The 20,332-nt window shown below is 34.5% G+C and overlaps 2 protein-coding genes and 1 long non-coding RNA gene across 4 annotated transcripts in view; 2 read left to right on the plus strand and 1 right to left on the minus strand.

Moving 5' to 3' along the window:
- The window catches only part of LOC126883286 (uncharacterized), a 366,556-nt gene that overhangs the window by 328,799 nt on the left and 17,425 nt on the right, over positions 1-20,332 (plus strand). The window contains exon 4 of one of the 2 annotated variants that reach the window (XM_050648632.1): positions 8,512-8,745. In XM_050648632.1, coding sequence (XP_050504589.1) covers positions 8,512-8,745 — 234 coding nt within the window. Of the gene's footprint in view, positions 1-8,511; positions 8,886-20,332 lie in introns of both variants that reach the window. The other variant, XM_050648631.1, reaches the window with a different exon arrangement.
- Positions 1-20,332, minus strand: part of LOC126883285 (cilia- and flagella-associated protein 251-like) — a 287,613-nt gene that overhangs the window by 50,946 nt on the left and 216,335 nt on the right. The window lies entirely within an intron of this gene.
- On the plus strand, positions 1,566-2,359 carry LOC126883290 (uncharacterized). The gene is made up of 2 exons (XR_007697599.1): positions 1,566-1,641; positions 1,967-2,359. It is a non-coding gene; the product is annotated as an uncharacterized LOC126883290 (long non-coding RNA).

Genomic DNA, 20,332 nt, shown 5'->3' on the forward strand with positions numbered 1-20,332 from the left:
GGATACCAATCCATATTCGTTAAAAATATAGAGAGGAATAATATAAGCGGGGAAGCAGAAATAGTAGAGAAATGGAAAAATATTTTGAAGAATCACTAAATGGCAAGAATAAGTCAAACCAAAGAGAATGCATGGAAGGGGAAGCAGAAAATTAACACTTAGAAGACATAGAAGATAATTTACCCAGCAAAGAACAAGTCGCGGAAATCATAAAAAAATCTGAAAAACAACAAATGCCCTGAAAGCGTAACATATAAGCAGAGATGATGAAATATGGTATAACTTTTCTAAATGATTGGATATACAAAATTATAAAGGAAGTATTGATAAAAGAACAAATACCAGGAGATTGGAAGGAAGCGATTATTTACCCATTGCACAAAAAAGGCCACAAAACAGAATGCAGGAGAATTATAATAATTACAGAGAATACAGGAATCGGTAAGGCTGTTTATGGCACTCTCTGAACGATCTGATACAAGACGTCTCTTGGTTTCTTTTTACAACGAAATTATTATTTTCTATTAGTTTTACTCTTAACTGAGTACACATACGGGACCAAATTCTTTGTTGAAATTTTGCCACGCTGGACAGGCAGGAAGTGAGATGATATTTATAGATCTCCCCATGCCCTTTTTGTCCAGTTTGCATCTCCCCTCTTTTTGCATCCATATCATGTTATTTTGTTGTAATTTGGTACTAACAGTCGTATTTGTTTCAGTTTGTTCAGAGATAGTCATATACACACACCGGCAAAATTAGCCGAACACCTTAAAAATGGGATAGGTTGGATGTCACGAATTTCCTAAACCAGTGGTCCGATTTGAGTGATTATTTTAGTATGTTATAGGCTTATTATTTCAGAATTTCGTTGTAATAATATTGTTGCTAGACAGCTAAATATCATTTTATACCGGGTGTAACAATAATACTGTGTTTTTTCTTAAAATTTGGAACACCCTGTGGACTATTCTAGAATATATAAAATATTGAAAATAAATCTCAATTATAGCCTTAGGCTTTCCTAACATTTCATTTTTGTGATTCATTTGTGAAAATAAAAAAAGTTATGGGCTTTAACAACTAGCCATGTTTTTCATCCATAAATCCTCATAGTAGGGGAGGAAAGTGTGCTAAATTTGCAGTTACTCGAGTGTTATGGGGACTTATTGGATTGTAAATAGTATGTACTAAAACCAGAAAAAGGTTAAGTTAAGTTTCCCATATATTGGGGGACTCTTCATTTTTTTAATTTATTTTCCATTTGAAACAATCGTTTTTTTTCGATTATAGCGCGATCCATCCATAATTCGAAAAAATGTGTCGAATAAAAGTTGCTTATTTTTACGTAAAGAATCCAAATCTGCAATAACAATTGGGGGCTCCTATTTAAGATTTTAAATTAGATCTCCCACCCCACCTCCGTGGGGGAACGTGTTTGGTGAAATTCGATACACCAAGCTCCGCTTGGTATTTGTCCCTCGGACTATATATTTCTACAAGCGACCCAACTATCGTCAAGTCTCTTCGAAGGTATTTAATCCGATACAAATTTGTACTTCCTCTTTTGCCATTGCCACGTAAATCAGGCACAATATTGGCATACATTATCGTGTTTGTGTGTAGGCCGTTAAACAATGGGTAAGTTTGATTATCTAGTTTTAGCCTCAGTTTTTTTTACTAATTTCTTTTGCGCAGCAGATACCTACTTTCTTCCTTGAAATAAGCTTTAAAAACTTTTCTAATTTTATTTCTTTTTCTCTGGTATATTATAGTATATTACTTTATTTCCTGTACATAGTTATAATATTTTATTGATAGAATTCTTTCCGTTTCTTTTTATTTTTAATAATACCACGCCGTTGTCAGCGATTTTGCTGAGATCGTGTTTCTTTCAATACTCAGCTTTATTTCTGATCGAGCTTTTCTTTTGGGAGAAAACTGATCATTGTTTGAATTTTTCTAGCCCCTACCTCGGGAAGAAGACTTTAGTCAAGCACTACCTGGAAAAGAAAACACACTACCTTGGAGAGCGGAACTGGCTTACAACCGTATCCTGATGCATCAGTAGAATGAATTAGACACGACAGCCCTACAGAGACAAGACAGCCCAACAAGGTAGCCCTAGACTTCCCATAACTGCCGGCGACGACAAATTCTGCAGGGATTGGGGATCTCCTTTAGGAACTGTGACGGAAAAACTTAAAGCTGAGTACATTTTTTATCTTTATAACTTTTATACCGGTTACCAGCAGGGTCTCGGTCACAGGCTCAGAAAATTAACTTGGTTGTCTGTATACAATAAAATGATTTTTGTTAAGTTTTTTTTATATCTGAATAAATAGTGTATTTAAAATGATTAAGTAGACTTTTTATTTCCTGTACCTTTCTGGGATGGGTGTGAAGGAAGGATGAATAGGGAACGAACCCAGGGCTGAGCAGTCGGGCAGAACACCATTCTGATGGATGGAACGGTGGACGTTTTTCTTTTGAATATCCTAAGGGATGTTCGAGGAATTCCTTACCTCGTTTCTCCCAGCAGTGTGGTGTTGCTTAATGCCCTGGTCTTGTTATGATCAGGATGTTACATATTGAATACGTGTATTTTGCAGTTTTTCGATCTGATGTTCAGTTAGTTCAGCTGAAATCCACGGGAGGTCGTCATTGTGACATCGCTTATTAATTTATTTATTTAATACATCTATTGAATTACTTTAGGCTTGTTTATTAAACTAAACAGATGATGATGGTAGGGGAGCCCAAGTGGGAAAAAAATCAGTTACTCGAGCGCGTCAGATTATCACATGGGAAGAAACCTTGTACCCTGTAAATGTACCTATACCATATATTGGTTCTTAACACCGAGGAATTCATTAAGGGGGACCGAGAAAAAAACATATTCTTAGAAAAACTCGAAAACGTCAGATTAAAATAAGGTAAGTTAAGTACATGCAAAATAATGTATATTTCAAAAATCCGACGATTTGAGCGGGGCGTAAGAAAATGGGTGAGTCACAAAGTTTCACAAAAAAAAAGCGAATATTTCACGAAATAAACGTCAGGTCGAAAAACTAAAAAATACGTATTCAATATTTTTCAAAAATCTATCGAACAATACCAAAGACGTCACACCACGGAAAGGGGTGGGGGGTAAATTAAAAAAAATTAAATACGATATTTCGCGAAATGAACATCAGGTCGTAAAACTGCAAAATACACGTATTCAATATTTTTCAAAAATCTATCGAATGGCACCAAACACGTCCCCCACGGAGGTGGGGTGGAAGGTTACTTTAAAATCTTAAATAGGAGCCCCCAATTTTTATCGAAGATTTGGCCCCTTGACGTAAAAATAAGCAACTTTTATTCGCAACATTTTTTTTAATTATGGATAAATGGCGCTATAATCGGAAAAAACGATTGTTTCAAATGGAAAATAAATTAAAAAATGAAAAGTCCCCAATATATGGAAAACTTAACTTAACCTTTTTCTGGTTTTAGCACATACTATTCACAATCCAATAGGTCCCAATAACGCTCCAGTAACTGCAAATTTAGCATACTTTCCTCCCCTACTATGAGGATTTATCGATGAAAAACATGGCTAGTTGTTAAAGTCCATAACTTTTTTATGTTCCAATATACGCAAATGAATCAAAAAAGAAAATGTGAAGAAAGTCTAAGGCTATAATCGAGTTTTAATTTCAATATTTTATATGTGCTAGAATATTCCACAGGGTGTTCCAAACTTTAAGAAAAAAACACAGTATTATTGTTACACCCGGTATAAAATGATATTTAGCTGTCTAGCAACGATATTATTACAACGATATTTTTAAATAATAAGGCTATAACATACTAAAAGAATCACTCAAATCGGACCACTGGTTTAGGAAATTCGTGACATCAAACATGTCCCATTTTTAGGGTGTTCGGCTAATTTTGCCGGTGTGTGTATATTATACAATCTCCGATGAAAACTAAACTAAACGCTAAAGGCGTAGGGATGTGGCGACCCCATCGCCCAAATGTATTTTATCCTTTGCAGTCAGCCCAAGGTAGCAAGTAGATACTTTTCTACGACCCCGGTAGAAGACAGACCTGCTAAAGGGACGCAACCCTGCCTTAAACAAGCGTTGATTTTCTCCTCAGTCTCCTACCAAGGAGAAGTCATGTCCTAACCAAACTTTCCATCAAATTCGTACCTATCCATATCACATCCTAACCCACTACCAAGGTTCATAAATAGACAGGTTGCATGGTATCTTTCCACCAATCAGCGTCGAGAATCTAATGGCGGGAGTGACGTCACCCAGAATGCTGCATTCAAATTCATTCACTTCACTCATTGAAATCAACTCGGAAAGTAGGAATGTTTTTAATGATTGAAAATATATATGTATATTTAAAAAAAAATACGTTTGGATTTTTAATGACTATTTATTTAATATATTCTTTAAAAAATGTGGTAGATACCTGTAGAGTTACAAAAATCGTAGAATATAATTGCAATTAAATATATGCAGTAGAATAGCATTACTACTTAATTAAAGCAGAAGTAGATTCTTTCTTGTGTTTATATATGGGACTAAATCATTCAAATATCCTAGGTATATTAATAATGGGTTGAATATAAATATACAATTTACTTTTTTAAATGATTTTGAGTAGGTATATAATCATTTTGAATTGGGGATAATGCATGTAGTACATTATTATAAATTCCTTCTAACATGTAAACCATGGTGAAAAAGAGATTCAACTAAAGATTTATGTACCTATCAAAATTAGTAGTTTTTCCCTTAAGTTTAACAAAAGAGCATCTGATTACGTTAGGTACTGGATTATAATATCTAAAACTATTAAAACATTATGATTCCATTCAATAGGTACCTGTGCAGTTTTACATTAACAGTAAATTATAAAAAAAATACAATTTCACTGCAATAAAGGGAATTTTCCCCATTTTATAATATATTCATTTACTTTATAATTGTTTATTCAAACGATCTTCAGATGGCTGCAATATTAGTTATAATTTTTTATGAAACAATTAGGGACATATAATAGATCTATTATCTATAGACTTAATTAGATATATTGTTCAATAAGTCTAAGCAGATTGTAACGTACACAAATTATGTAAACTTGATGTGAATAACCGCAAGATATATTACAGAACTGTATGTGGAGCTTAAAGAAAATGCGAAAGAAATAGGGTTAGGCGTCAACGTATATAACAACTCCTGTAAAAGAGTTTTGGGTTTAAGTTATTATACTAGAAACACTTAATGATATCTATAGATACATTATATCTCAAGATATAAACACAAATTAAAACACTAACGATATTTAATAACAAAATATAGCTTCCAAACCACGTATCCTATTATGTTTACAAACAATTCGTAAAATTGATCGTCTGGGTGACGTCACGATGACAATATTTCATTTGTCAATGTCAAAGTTACCATACAACCTATGGTATAGGGACCTTGACCCACTACCAATACGCACTGGCCTGCGCGGTAGTGAAATGGCTAAACTCTCTTCTATTATTGTATGGAAAATTCAGTAAATGAACGGCCCCCAGTGCCCGGCGACTCTACCACAGACTCTACTACCTCCGACCAAGGTAGCGGTCGGAAGAAAGACGGGGTAGAGGGTGCTAAGAATCCCCGGGTAAAATTAGACTACCATAGTCGACAATTCATGCATATTGCTTCATATAATGTGAGAACATTGTTAGACCAGGGCGCATCTGTAAAAATATTAGTACATTTGGACGTTGAGAGGTGACTCAAATTTTTTTGCAGAAATTTCTTGAAAATAACTCAAATAATAATATTTGAGTTATCCTCCCTCTCAAAAAGGTCCGGAACATTGTTTAACTAATCAAAATGTCAAAAAATGAAGGAACAATTTCATTTTCTCTTCGTTTTTTGATTATAACTTTAAAAGTGTTTACTTTCGAGAAAAGTTGTACTAACATGAAAGTTGTATAATTAAATTTACTACAATATAGAATTGGTTAAAGATTTAAAAAATAGTCACGCTTGTTGCAAAATAGCAATAATTGCGAAAAAACCATACAAAAACAAGTATTCGCATTTTACGTTTTTCAACCTTTTATGCTACACTTATGACCTTCATATTTCACCCAGAAAAACTTTATGATACAGTACAACAATACTGTAAATTTCATTAAGATCGGTTTAACAGATTTTGCAAAATAAATTTTGCAATCCAGCTTTCTCAAAAAAAATTCATTTTTTCAAAATGTTACAGGACTAAAAATAAAGCAGATAGCAAGTTAAATTTTTTTTTACATATAGAAATTTACTTTATCTTTCATCTGCAATTTGCAAAATTAAAATAGATTAACTACCACGGCGTCAGGAACTTTTTTAAATAAACATTAATTATTGGTGCTACGCGCAGGACAGCGGATAGTTTGCTCTGATTGGGCATTCCAATGACCTTTGATAATGATTGATATATTTTAATTTTTATTGCATTTCGATATAAATAAATAAAATTTACAAAATAAAAACACATACTCTATCCTTTGAAATAACACTTTTTTAGCAAAAACTTTCTTTGTTCATATATTTTAACTTACAGAATAAAAGTTTTAATTTTTAAACATATGCAATTGTTTAAACAATATTTCACAAACAATAATAAAATAAGTTTGATTTTTGTGGAACTAAAATATTAAAATACAAGAAAATATAGATTAAGAAAATAATATATTAGATAGCACAATATTTACCCTTAAGTGGTCGCTAAGCAGTGGCGCATCCAAGGAGGGGTGATGGGGGTGATCACCTCCCCCCTCTCAAACCAAGTGATATTATATTCAAAGATTATGAAAATATTTATTTATTTTTATAGAAATACTTATATTATTATTTTTATAAGAATGGCGTACTTTTTATGCTTTACCGACAGTGGAGGATCCAGCATCGATAAGAGGGGGTTGCCAATTGGCTAAATTTCTATCAAAATAAAAGAATATTTTCATAACATTTGAATATAATATCAGTTGGTTCGAGAGGGGGGGAGGTGATCACCCCCATCACACCTCCCTGGACCCGCCACTGCTTAGCGACCACTTAAGGGTAAATATTGTGCTATTAAGGTAGCATTAATGCAATAAAATGCGTGAAGGTGGCGAAAATATGCAAAAATTGATTTTGGGCCACCACTGTGGCTTTGGGGCGCAAAGATTGTAAAATGTGAATAAGTCATAATTTGTAGGTTACACTGTGTTGTTTTATTTTACATAAGTACATTATCAATATAACGAACAAATGACGAAAAAAAAAACAAAAACTGGAGTCCGCCAAAGCATATATGAGGTTTACGGCGCCACTGTGCCGTAACGGTTGCTTATACGAAAAAAATGAATAGGACCTAATTTTCAGAGTAAATAGTGGTCTTTAACCTTGTATAAGTTTTGTTTAAAAAGAATGCATAGGTAATGAGAAAATCGTAAAAACATGCTCGCCAAGGGATAGGGGTAGTTTCTGCAGTATATGGTCAAGGATAGGGGTGGTTTCCGCAGGGATGTTGCAATACCCATATATATTTTTGAAAAGCACTACTAATGTAGCATATGCCCATATGGATCAAAAAGCAAAAAAACAAAAAAAATTTTCAACCCCCCATTTTATTTATTTTTTTTTGGCTACAGGGGTTGCACTAGGAAATCACTTTTGGTGTCCATGCATGGGTAATAATAACGTGCACAAAATTATATATGAAGCATATTAATAAAGGCATTGTGTGTGAAGGATTCCAAGAAAATCACTTTGTTTATTAATTCTTCTTTTTTTGGGGTGGTTCCGGAGAAAAATGGGGGTGCATTATACAAATTTGTAAATACCACCAATACATGGGTAATGGCTGAAAGTCTTTTTACTCTAGCATAAACGGTTCAGATGGTATAAAAAGGGGATTTTTAAAATGTAACACACTGTAATTAAAAAAAGGGCAATTACCCTTAAGTGAAACCTGTACTAAAAAATCAATCAATTAATTTTGAATAATTGCCGCAGGATTTCTTCTTAATTTCCGCTACAGTTAGGGAAAAATATATTTTTTTTTAAAACATCTTTTTTAAAAACTTGTCAACTTTGGGGCGCCACCCCCGCTAAACGGTGGATGATAGACAGATGCTGTCGGGAAATAAATCGTAGAAAATATAGTCTTCTTCATATTTCTATAAGAGAAATTTTTTTTAAAAGGTACAGGAAGGGCTACGTTTCGCAAAAACCACAAATTACCCCCTTTAAAGGGGTGAAAAGGTTGGTTCCGGGGCGAAATTTTTTCAGAAAAAGTTAGCCTTATAATAAGCACCCCTTGATATACCCGAAAAAAAATTAAACCGGACTTGTGTCCATTTGGCAAGGTTCAATCTTTGTTTCCTACACTACAACGACATTATTATTTTTTAATAAACTTTAGACCGCACAATATTTAATTAATATTACTGTTTCTTTTCAGGCAGAAATCGTCGAAGACAAAACATGTTTTCACAACTACTCACCTTTGCTTTAATAGCAGCATCCTTTATTGTTATCCCTATGGGTTTCCAGTTTCTAGCTATTTTAGGAGGTAAAGCTTTGCTTTTAGCTAAAATGGCTTTGCTGCTAACCTCCATTCAAGGATTGAAGAAAATTGCGACCTCCAACTTAAACTACGGACTTTACTCAGCTCCGTTTGGACAACCTAATCCATGTAAGAAGTTTGATTATCCTGGGTTTGCGGAGGGGCTACTAGATGACAGAAAAAATGTTTTTGTCTCTTTTGATTTTGAAGGGTTGAAAAGTGGTGGTGGAATATGGGATGCGCATGTGGCTTGTGAGTTTTAGGTGGAGGTAGGTATTTAACGATAAAAATTAAACCAAATAGAAGTTATCACGTACAAATAATATTTATGTAACATTGTTTGTTTAATTGAAATCTACACAAAAACTACAAAATATCTATCTAATCAGTCCTAAACGTCCATCCTTGGATATAGGCCTCCTCTTCCTTCTCCCATGCCCCTATATCTTGGGAAATTTGCATCCATTTTGACCATGCGTGTTTCTTCAGGTCGTCTGACCATCACATTTGTGGCATTCCCCTTTTTCGTTTGTGGCTCCATGGTCTTCAATGTATAATTGTCATAGTCCCTCTTTCATCATTCTACCTTAGCGTGTGTCCGGCGAACTTCATTTTAAGCCTTGCTACTTGGGTTGAGACATTTTTCACTTTTGTTTTGTTACAGATCCATTCGTTTCTTTTCCTGTCTAATAGTTTAATGTTCCGCACTTGTCTTTCCATGGATCTTTTTGTCTTTGCTATTTTTTCATAGTTTCCTTGGTAAACGTCCATGTATGAGAGCCATATATTATGGGGACAAGGAGTATTCTTCTTAAAGTGCCGTCTACTCAATGGAGGTTGGCTACTACAATTGCAAACTCTTCTCTGTCTTCAGCTGTTCTTATTAGCTGTTCAAAATTTAGCCCTGTCCATTGTCGGATGTTTCTGAGCCATGATAGTCTTTCCTTCCTAGTCCTCTCTTTCCCTCGATCTTTCCATTCACTATAAGTTGAATTGGTATGTATTGGTACATATTACTTCTCAGTATGGGGCCTATGTATGATGTTTTTCTAACTTTCAATGTGTTTAAAATTTCTGTTTCCTTGCCTATTATATGCAGCACTTCTTCGTTTGAGGTACCCACATAACAATGATGTTCGCATCATGTTCTAAGCATATACTACCAACATTCGTCGGAGTATATTCTTTTTAGTATATGTGTAGTACAAGCATAGCATCTACCTTAAAAAACATTCTAAATTTCATGTTCTTTGCATATACTTCAGAGTATATTCTCGTACCGAATATACTAAGTATATTCGTGTACGTAGGATCTCGGAATATTCGTAAAAGTTTATTCTTAGAATATACCTTTATCGAATATTCTTAACACATACTTATAAGTACATTCTTAACACATACTTATAAGTAGATACTTTTAAAATATCTTAAAAATAATTTGTATGTATAGGAAGTATAATATTAGCCTTATAGATTATCAACTTCGTTATTTTTTAGAATACATAATTAATAAAATTTATGTATGTAGGTAGTATTGGACGAATTCATTTCAAAATTGTTGTAGGGTAAAAAAGTTTAAACATTAATTGTATTAACGTTTACATAGATACTATTAAAAATTCGTTTTCATAATTGAAATGACTTTACCATTTCGAGTTTATCATGAATCATTAGTATTTTTACATCCTTGGAATTTGAATTTAGGTACATTCAATTCAATAGGCCATTTCGCAGAACCAAAACGTGCCAAACTGCACAACCAAAGCAACCAAAGGCTTTGGCGTTGCCAACCGTCGAGTAAGCTTTTTCCGTCAACTTAACTTAAAAATTCCCACTTTTATAAAAAAAAACTTCCCTCCTGTTTACAAAATCTGAGAAGATATGTTGAATTATTTTCAAATATTTTGATTTTTTCTTAATATTTTACAATTTGGACTGGAACAATAATTCCCTTTTGAGTTAACTTTTTCCCTTTATCACCTTTTATGTTGAAAATTCCCGCAAAAAGGGAAATTTCTCTCCGTTTGGCAACACCGATTTTGTTATTCCACAATACATTCATAACCCCCCCCTCCCCCTATATTCTGACCATTTCTATTCTTACCTGAATGGATCAGGGATAGGAAAAAACCGTAAAATATGAAAAAGAAAACAGGCATTATTTCATTATTTGTATCATCTATGGATCTCGATCTATGCAGTGTTAAGGATGAAGGCGAATGATGTAGTACTAGGACTAAAGAACATACATAATCTGTTTATTTTGTTTGCGGTGCTTCAAAATACATATAATCTATTTTGATAACTCAATATTACTTAAATAGGTAAGTACATATAAGTATTATATAAATTTTAATTACTTATTATGCATAGTTTAGTTTAGCTAAATATTATATAATGATTTATATAAATAACTAAAATTTATAAATATGTACTTACTTTTTAAGTAATATTGTAGAATGTAGGTACTAACTACATTCTCATTTGCAATTAAAATATGTAAATAGATATTTGGTAGAACCAGTAGAACCTAAGATGAGATTAGGTGATGCTGAAAACATACTTCTAAGCAATATAGCACTTGATAGCACTTTCTTAGAATATTCTTAAAAATATAATATTCTTCTCATACAAATATGTGCGGTAGTACGTTCTTAGTATATAAATAGAAGGTTTATAGCACTTCCTTGGAATATTCTAAAAAGTACCTTCTTGGTATAAACTAAAAGGATGTGCGGTAGTATGTTCTAAGTATACACATAGAAGGTTTATAGCACGTCCTTGGAATGTTCTAAAAAGAACATTCTTGGTATATACTGAAAAGAAGTGCGGTAGTACATTCTAAGTATATACATAGAACGTTTAAGTACTGTAATGTAGTATATACTCAGTATCTGCTCTGCACATTCGCAATGGTAATTACGCACATTCTCAGTATATACTTTTTCTGAAAAGTATGTTCTATGAATCTACTAAGAACATGAAATTGTTATGTGGGTATGCGATGTCCATGAAATTTTGAGGATTCTCCGCTAGATCCACATTTCAAAGACCTCCAATTTATTTACTGTTGATGTTTAAGGGTCCATGTCTCAACTGTAAAGAGAAGAGTAGACCAGACGTAGCATTTCGATAAACGTAGTCGAATTTCGAGTTTTAGTCAAGAATCACAAAGCAGTTTATTTATGTTTTTGAAAGGTTTTCTGGCCTGTTCCATTCTCGGTCTTATTTCTAGATCAGGATTTAGGCTGCTATCAATCCAACATCCCATGTACTTAAATCTGTTGACCTGTTCTAAAATGTGTCCATTTATTGTGCAAGGGTGAGGTACGTTTTCCTTCTTTCGGATTGACATCAGTTTGGTTTTTTTAATGTTTATTTTCATACCAAATTGCTCACAAATCAAGTTGGTCTTGTCGATGAGTCGTTGTAGACCCAAGTCAGAATCCGCAATTAACATTGTATCATCGGCGTATCTGAAGCTGTTGATATTTACGCCATTCACCTTGACTCCATCTTTGGAATCCTCGAGTGCCTCTTTAAATATAAACTCGGAGTAAAAATTAAACAGCAGAGGTGACAGAACACATCCCTGTCTAACTCCCCTTCTAATTTCTACTTCTGCGGATGTGGAACCTGCGATCATAACTTTAGCGTTTTGATTCCAGTACAAGTTTTTTAGTAGATTTATGTCTTTTCCATCTAAAACCGACTTCTTGCAAACGTTCTAATAGTAGGTCTATCAAATGCTTTTTTGAAGTCCATAAAGCATATAAATATATTTTTCTGTTGGTCGTAGCATTTTTGGGCGAGAACTAGTAAATTGATTAGTTAGTAGATTACCAAAGCAGGAGCCACTATAAGTATAGGGAAATCAATGTATTAGAGAGAGAGAGAAGTACATTTTAGGTGAGTAAGAGTGAGATAGATGCTGACGTCACGGCGAAGGAATCTGCCGTCATAGTTTAGTTATTATCCGCTAGATGGCGCCATTTTTATTGCAATTCGCCATTTTTATTCCAATTCGGTAAATTTATTCCAACTCCCCCCCTATATTCGGTATTTCCCCCCCTTACAATCTCATGAATTTACTGGCTCTAAATAAAATTTCAATCTTTAATATTCTTTTAGGTTTTCTCAAGTCGTGTAAATTAAAACTTTAGATTAGGATTAGCTTTAAATAACCTTTGTTTTTCTCCTGGTTGTTATAATATCCCTTGCCTCCGTGGTCTACATTTCTGTGGTTAGTCACCCTGATCGATCCCTGGGTGTGAAAAGTGTTTTTCCTTTTCCCATCCTTGCTCGTTTTGGTTTCGTCATAATCTCGCTGCTTGTTAGGATTAGATAGTTTTTAGTTTAGGATTTGGTGCTGGCTAAATGGGCATAGCTCCCAAGGGCCAAAAAAAAAGTTTCGTAATTGCCTTCCTTCTTCTTATTATTATATTAGGCCTCTTGACATGTTCTTAACCGATTTTGGGCTTGTATTCGTAGCTGTGATGTTGACTGCCAGCTATCTCGCCACCTTTTAAAGGGCCTTTCTATTGGTCTCTTGCCTGTTGGCTTTGAATCTCTGGCTATACGGGCTATTATCTCGCTGTCAATTCTCGTCACATGCTGATTCCAATCTCGTCTTCTCTGTCTTTCCCTCCGTACTATGTCTTGTATGTTAGAGTTCGGTGTTCTATCTATCAGTGTTTTCCCAGTTATTGACCGTAACGTTCTCACTCCTGATGTTCTCAGCATTGCTTTCTGCTGTGTCACATCCTGTTTCTGTCGCGTACGTCATGATTTGTATATACGTCTTAATACATAATTTGTATATGCGTACGTCCTCTTTCAGCCCCATATCTTTATTTCTCCAGATGAAATTTCTCAGACATCCTGACACGTAATTAACTTTATTTGCTTCTCTCGGACGCTCTCTTTAACATCTCCATAACTACATATTTCGACTCCCAGATATTCGAATCTCGAGACTTTTTTCATTAGTTCGATTTTGCATATTATGGGTTCCCTTGACACTACCAGGGATTTGGTCTTAGCTGTTGATATTTTCATCATGTAGTCCTTCGCCACTGTATTGAAAATTTGTGCCATTCATTCGCTGTAGTTTATCCTCGTTATCGGAGATTAAGATTGCGTCGTCAGTATAACAGAGGATTTTGATTTGTTTTTCTGCTATCTAATATTATTTTCCTTTACTTTTAATGTTTTCTACGATTTTATCCATTACTTGTGGCGTACAACACCGAATTTATATAAAAAGTTACAGAATGTACCACATATAAATCAGACTTACACCCGGAAATAAATGTACTATACGGTGACAGTCTGGGAATGGCTCGCGGCTAGACAAAACAGTGGAGATGGTCGTGTCTTCCACAGCACAAAAAAAATCCGAAGTTATATCAGGGACGTCAGGTAAATTGGCCCACAGCCTTTCCTACGTTACTATTCAATAAACCACCAACTTACCAATAGGTTTACCACCAAAATATTAAGTATAGTATACACCAACCTGAATAAATAAAAAAAAATAAATGAAATTGTCTGAGATCAGGATTTAGTCAATTTTAATTAATAGATTATCAAGATGTTTAAATGCAATTACATATCACTGATATTATTTGACTTAACCATAGGCTTAAGAAAAAGAATATAAAAATGAGACTTCTACTTGCCTAACAAAAATTCAAAAAATTACAAATTACCGGACGCTAACGGGACTGGTGTGTGATTCAATACCAACAAAAATAATTAACCCAAATATGACACCACTTGAGCTCAGGTGCGCGAGCAGAAAATAATATAAAAAAAGATTAAATCTAGTTCAAATATTTAACCCCCTTTCTAGAGATGGGATAAAAAAAATAACTACAACTTTTTAATTAATTAAAAACGAAATGTTCTAACACTCACCTTTTTAGCCAGGTTAGGGTTTTGAAATATCCCAAATTGGACCGAACCTTAGTCGGCTATTTGGACTCGTGATTTAAGGCTAATTTCTTGATCTAAATAAGGCGACTCCGGGATAGACACGTGCCCACTTAATCCACTCTTAGCGAAATTGCGAATATTCCAACAATCCTTCCACGAAGGCAGCTAATCCCCTTGAATATCCACACGGTTTGTACTAGTCCAGATCCCACATGGAACAGCAGCAAAAAAAAAACAATATGCCGTTTTTAACTAGCACGAAACTTTTTGGTACATCGGTCAAACCCAGAATCACGTTCTTGACTCTTGTGCGTTGCAGCGTTGCCTTCCCGAACACTTGACACACGTACGGAAGACACCGATTAATACCGAGGTTCAAACATTTAAGTTTTATGATCCCAAATCTTCCAAGATAGTTCTAGAAGAACGCTCTAAATTAGTTTCTTCACAAAAAGGAAGATTTCCCTTAACTTCAGAACAATTTGACAAACATTACCCCTATTTGAAAACAACAAGTTTTCATTTTCGCCACCTTGACTTTATAGGCAACCGATTTTACATGTCTCGAAAGGTTTAAATTTTTGAAAATAGAGGTGGGACCTTTTACTTCAAATTTGGAACGTAACATACTAAATTAAAAATCAATGAGCTTAGCCATCTCCTTGTCTGATACCCGAGCTGATTTCTACTTCCGATGTTAGTTCATTCTCGACTTTTATTCTGGTTTTGTTCTTCGTATTAATGTCTTTAATTATCCTGATCATCTTGGACTGATATTTCTTCTTTAGCAATCTTAGCACATCTTCTAATTTTACATAATCGAAGGCATTTGTCAGATCTATTAAACACAAATGCAGGTTATGTGCTTTATACAGGGTGTTAGTAAATATATATGAAAAACTTTAAGGGGTAATTCTACATGAAAAACTAATGACAGTTTGCTTAATAAATATATGTCCGCAAATGCTTCGTTTCCGCGATACAGGGTGTTGAAATTTTTATTTCAAACTGCCAATTTTTTTATTGCTCTAAGACCGGTTGAGATATGAAAATTACATTGGGTGGGTTTTAAGAGGTAGTTATTGTGCATTTTTTGACAGACAAATAATAATTTTGTATTCATCAATGGCGCGCCTACGGGTAATGGTCTGAATTTTTTTAAAGAAAAAAATGGTACGTCACTGAGATATTTCAAAAAAAAATTATATTTCGCGTTTAATTTATGAAAAAGAACCTTTCTTGTATTTTTTTCATATGGTGCACCGTTTTTATGCGAAAAAATAAAACATCTTCGAACGTATTTTTCATTTCTTAATACATTATCAAGAACTCTCCAATATAATAATACCAAAGTAGAACAATAACAAAAAATATTACTAAAAATTTTATTTAATATTAGTTAATTTTTATTTAATAAATATTTGTTAAATCATTATTTATTCTACTGAGAATGATAATCAGAATAGTTAAATGGATGGGTACACGCAGCAGTCTACCTCGAACGAGGCGCTGCTAGTTCAACAAAACCAAGCTTTGTTCAACGAAAATCAAGCCCGCAGTCAAAATGAGCAGGCGTTGTATAATGCTTGGATGAGTGAAAAACAATTAAGAGAAAAATTAGAAGTCACTATTAAACAGCTTCAAATACAAGTTGAGATAATTCAAAATAAAATAGAACCAGTTGAGGAGACCACTAAAAAAGACCAAACCGAATATCATACAGATGATGAAGAACTAAGCAGAGAGACAGAATGGATTAGGGTTAGAAACTCAAAAAAAAGAAAAGCTAGCAACTCACCGCAGGTACAATCCCCTGAAACGAGTACCAAAAGTAACAAACTGCAACCGGTTAATATAAAACCTCCACCAATTATAATTAATAAAGTACAAAAATATGACGAATTGTCAGATTATCTACATAAAAACAAGATACAATTCCAGGCAACCATGTTGGCTGGAGGGAATATGAAAATCAATGTCACTGACTCAGATGCATACAGGAGTCTAACTGAAGTCTTAAACAATACGGAAATGGAATGGTTTTCATTTGAAAACAAACAGTCAAGACCTGTCAAGGTAGTTGCAAGAAACTTACACCAGTCATGCAAAGCTGCACAAATTGTAAAAGACCTAAAGAACAAAGGCTTCAAAATACTGGAGGTAAATCAAATACTAACCGGGAAAGATAAAACGCCACTTCCGCTTTTTACTTTATCCTTTGATAAAGATGAAGATATAAAAAAAATATATGCCATTAATGAAATATTAAATACGAGAGTACAAATAGAGGCTTTCAGAAAACCTAAATTACTGCCCCAATGCAAGCGCTGCCAGGAATATGGACACACACAGAATTACTGCAAAAGGGAACCAAGATGTGTCAAATGCATTGGAAAACATCTAACAAAAGACTGTAAAAAACCCAAAAATATAGCTCCAAAATGTGTTCACTGCGGCAATGACCATCCAGCTAATTATAGAGGATGTAGCACTGCAAAAGCTCTGCAAACACTAAGAAAAAAAATATAAATAACAAGGCTCCTGAGAGCAGATTAAATATAGAAAATATGGAAGATAGACACCAAACTTTAAGAAGAGCTGGAGTATCTTATGCTCAAGTAGCACAACCAGAAACTGAAAATAATACAGACACAGTAACTGAAATGCTGCAAAAAATAATGGAGAAAATGAGCAAACAAGAAGAATTTAACAAAAAACTACTTGAAAGGCTGGACAGACTTGAAAATATCAGAAGCCGATCATAATAAGACTATAATGCCCCCGGACCTTAGGATACTCCAATGGAATACAAATGGACTCTTACAACACCAGCAAGAGTTATTAGTAACCCTACAAACACAAAAAATAGACATATGCCTAATTGCAGAAACACATCTAACTAGACAATCATTTATTAAGCTGCAAGGTTATCAAATCTATCATGCCATACATCCACAAAATTCAGCCAGAGGCGGAGCTGCTGTCGCTGTTAAAAATAGTATTCTCCACTGGGAACGTGAAAAAATTGAAACCGAAGAAATACAATGTGCCTCTATCAGTGTTAAAACTAAGAAATACACACTTAACATTGCAGCTGCATATTTCCCTCCTAGACATAACCTCAAAAGAGAAGACTATGCTAACTTCTTGTCAACCTTGGGTGAAAAATACATAATTGGCGCAGACTTTAATGCAAAAAATACCTGTTGGGGCTCCAGACTCTCAACACCTAAAGGTAAAGAATTGCAGCATGTTGTGACCGGACACAATTGTAGATGGCACTCTACTGGGAAACCCACTTACTGGCCAAGTGATGCAAACAGAATCCCAGACCTCCTAGATTTTTTCATATCCAGAGGTGTAGCAACAAATTTTATAAAAGTAGAGGATGTAGAGGAGCTTATATCTGACCACTCTCCAATTCTACTAACAATTAGTGAGCAAATTGTTACCACTGAAATGAAACCCGCGTTGACCAATAAGTTTACGGACTGGGTAAACTTCCAATCAGAAATTAATGAGAAAATTGAGTTCAGTGGATTTATTCAAACGACAGAACAATTGGAACAAGAAACCGATCTGTTTATGATAAACATCCAGCAGGCAGCGTGGAACAACACACCTATAATCCAAAGAAAAACAGTAGGAAACAATTACCCCAAAGAAATTAGAGACTTGATACAGGAAAAAAGAAAGGCTCGGAAGATATGGCAAAGAACTCGAATTAAAGAAAATAAAAATAAGCTTAATAGGCTCACACAACAGCTGCAAAGGGAAATCTCGAAAATTAAAAACGAATCAATCAATAAGTACCTGAGAGAACTAACTGATGATGAATGCACCGATTACTCCCTTTGGAAGGCAGCCAAAAAGATAAATAAGCCAGTTCAGCATGTACCTCCTCTACGAAAAGAAAACAGAACATGGGCAAGAAATCCCAAAGAGAAAGTGGATGCGTTCGCTGATTATTTAGAAAACATATTTCAGCCAAACCCTGGGGAAACTCATGTAGACGATGAACCAGTAGCTTTTGATTCTGTTAACATACAACTGACTACTACAAAAGAAGTTCAAAAATTAATCAAAAACATCAATACAAAAAAAGCGCCTGGGTTTGACCTGATCAATGGTGAGATACTAAAAAAATTACCTAGAAAAGCCATAGTAAAGCTTACTACACTAATAAATGCATCCTTTAGGCTTAGATATGTTCCCATCCTTTGGAAAACTGCAGAGGTTATAATGATACCAAAAGTAGGACAAGATAACCATGAATTAACATCATACAGGCCAATCTCCTTACTATCCATAATCTCAAAGGTGTTTGAAAAATTACTACTACGAAGAATGAACCATATAATTGAACAAAAAATATTATTCCAACTCATCAATTTGGATTTCGTGATAAACACTCCACAATTGACCAGATCCATCGAATAGTAACTGAAATAGAAAAAGCACTGGAAGGGGACAAAATTTGTTCTGCAGTATTCCTGGATATCGCAAAAGCATTTGACAAAGTATGGCACGACGGTCTGTTAATGAAGCTAAAGAAAATATTTCCTATGCAACTCGTTGAAATATTGAAGTCATACCTACACCAGCGAACATTTAGAGTTAAAATGGAAAACGAGTACTCTGAGTTAAAGTAAATAAATGCAGGGGTTCCACAAGGTAGCGTTCTTGGACCAATACTATACCTTTTGTACACATCTGACATTCCGGAGAGGGAAAACATCCAACTGGCCACATTTGCTGATGATACAGCAGTCATGACAATAGGAGCAACTATAGAGGAATCTACGATTAACTTACAAAATGCAATTAATGGCATAGAAGGCTGGTCCAAAAAATGGCGTATAAAGTTTAATGAACAGAAGTCAGTTCATATTAACTTCACTAACAAGAAAATCAATAATCTTCCAATTATCCTAAACAACAACGTTGTTCCTAATAAAAAAACAGCGAAATACCTGGGTTTAAATCTCGACGTCAAACTAAAATGGAAGGAGCACTTTAAAAAGAAAACTGAACAGATGAAGATAAAGTACAAAAATATGTATTGGCTAATAGGTAGGTACTCTCAACTTTCCATCCAGAACAAAGTACTAATTTACAAACAGATATTGAAACCGGTGTGGACATATGGCCTACAATTATGGGGCTGTACCAAAAAAAGTAATTACCGAAATTTAGAAACGCTCCAGAACCGAATATTAAGGAATATTGTATGTGCTCCTTGGTATGTTCGGAACGACGATTTGCGTAGAGATCTTAAAATCGAATCTATTCCAAATGAAATCAAGAAAGTCGCCAGGAGACATGAAGACAGGCTCCATAAGCATCCCAACCATGAAGCACTTCAGCTTCTTGTCAACGAACCCCAGATGCGAAGGCTCAAGAGGACTAAACCGTTCGAGCTCGTGTAATGTGTGAAGTTGTGCCGGGCTTAGTTAGTGTTGTGCATTGTATTGTAGCCACAACAAATACGTGAGCAATTAGTGAAAAGCAGAGTCAGTGCTGTGCTGTGTAGCCACAACAAAGAAGTGGACATTTCATGTAAAAAAAAGCTAGGATGGACCAGGTGACATCTAGTTTACAAACATTTTTTAGGGAAATTAGGTTAAAGAAAAAATACTGATTAATCTTGTAGATTAGGTGTATTTATATTGTTTAAATAAAAAAAAAAACATTGGGTGGGTTTTAAGAGGTAGTTATTGTGCATTTTTTGACAGACAAATAATAATTTTGTATTCATCAATGGCGCGCCTACGGGTAA

Source organism: Diabrotica virgifera, chromosome 4 (genome assembly GCF_917563875.1).
Source record: "Diabrotica virgifera virgifera chromosome 4, PGI_DIABVI_V3a".
NCBI lineage: Eukaryota > Metazoa > Arthropoda > Insecta > Coleoptera > Chrysomelidae > Diabrotica > Diabrotica virgifera.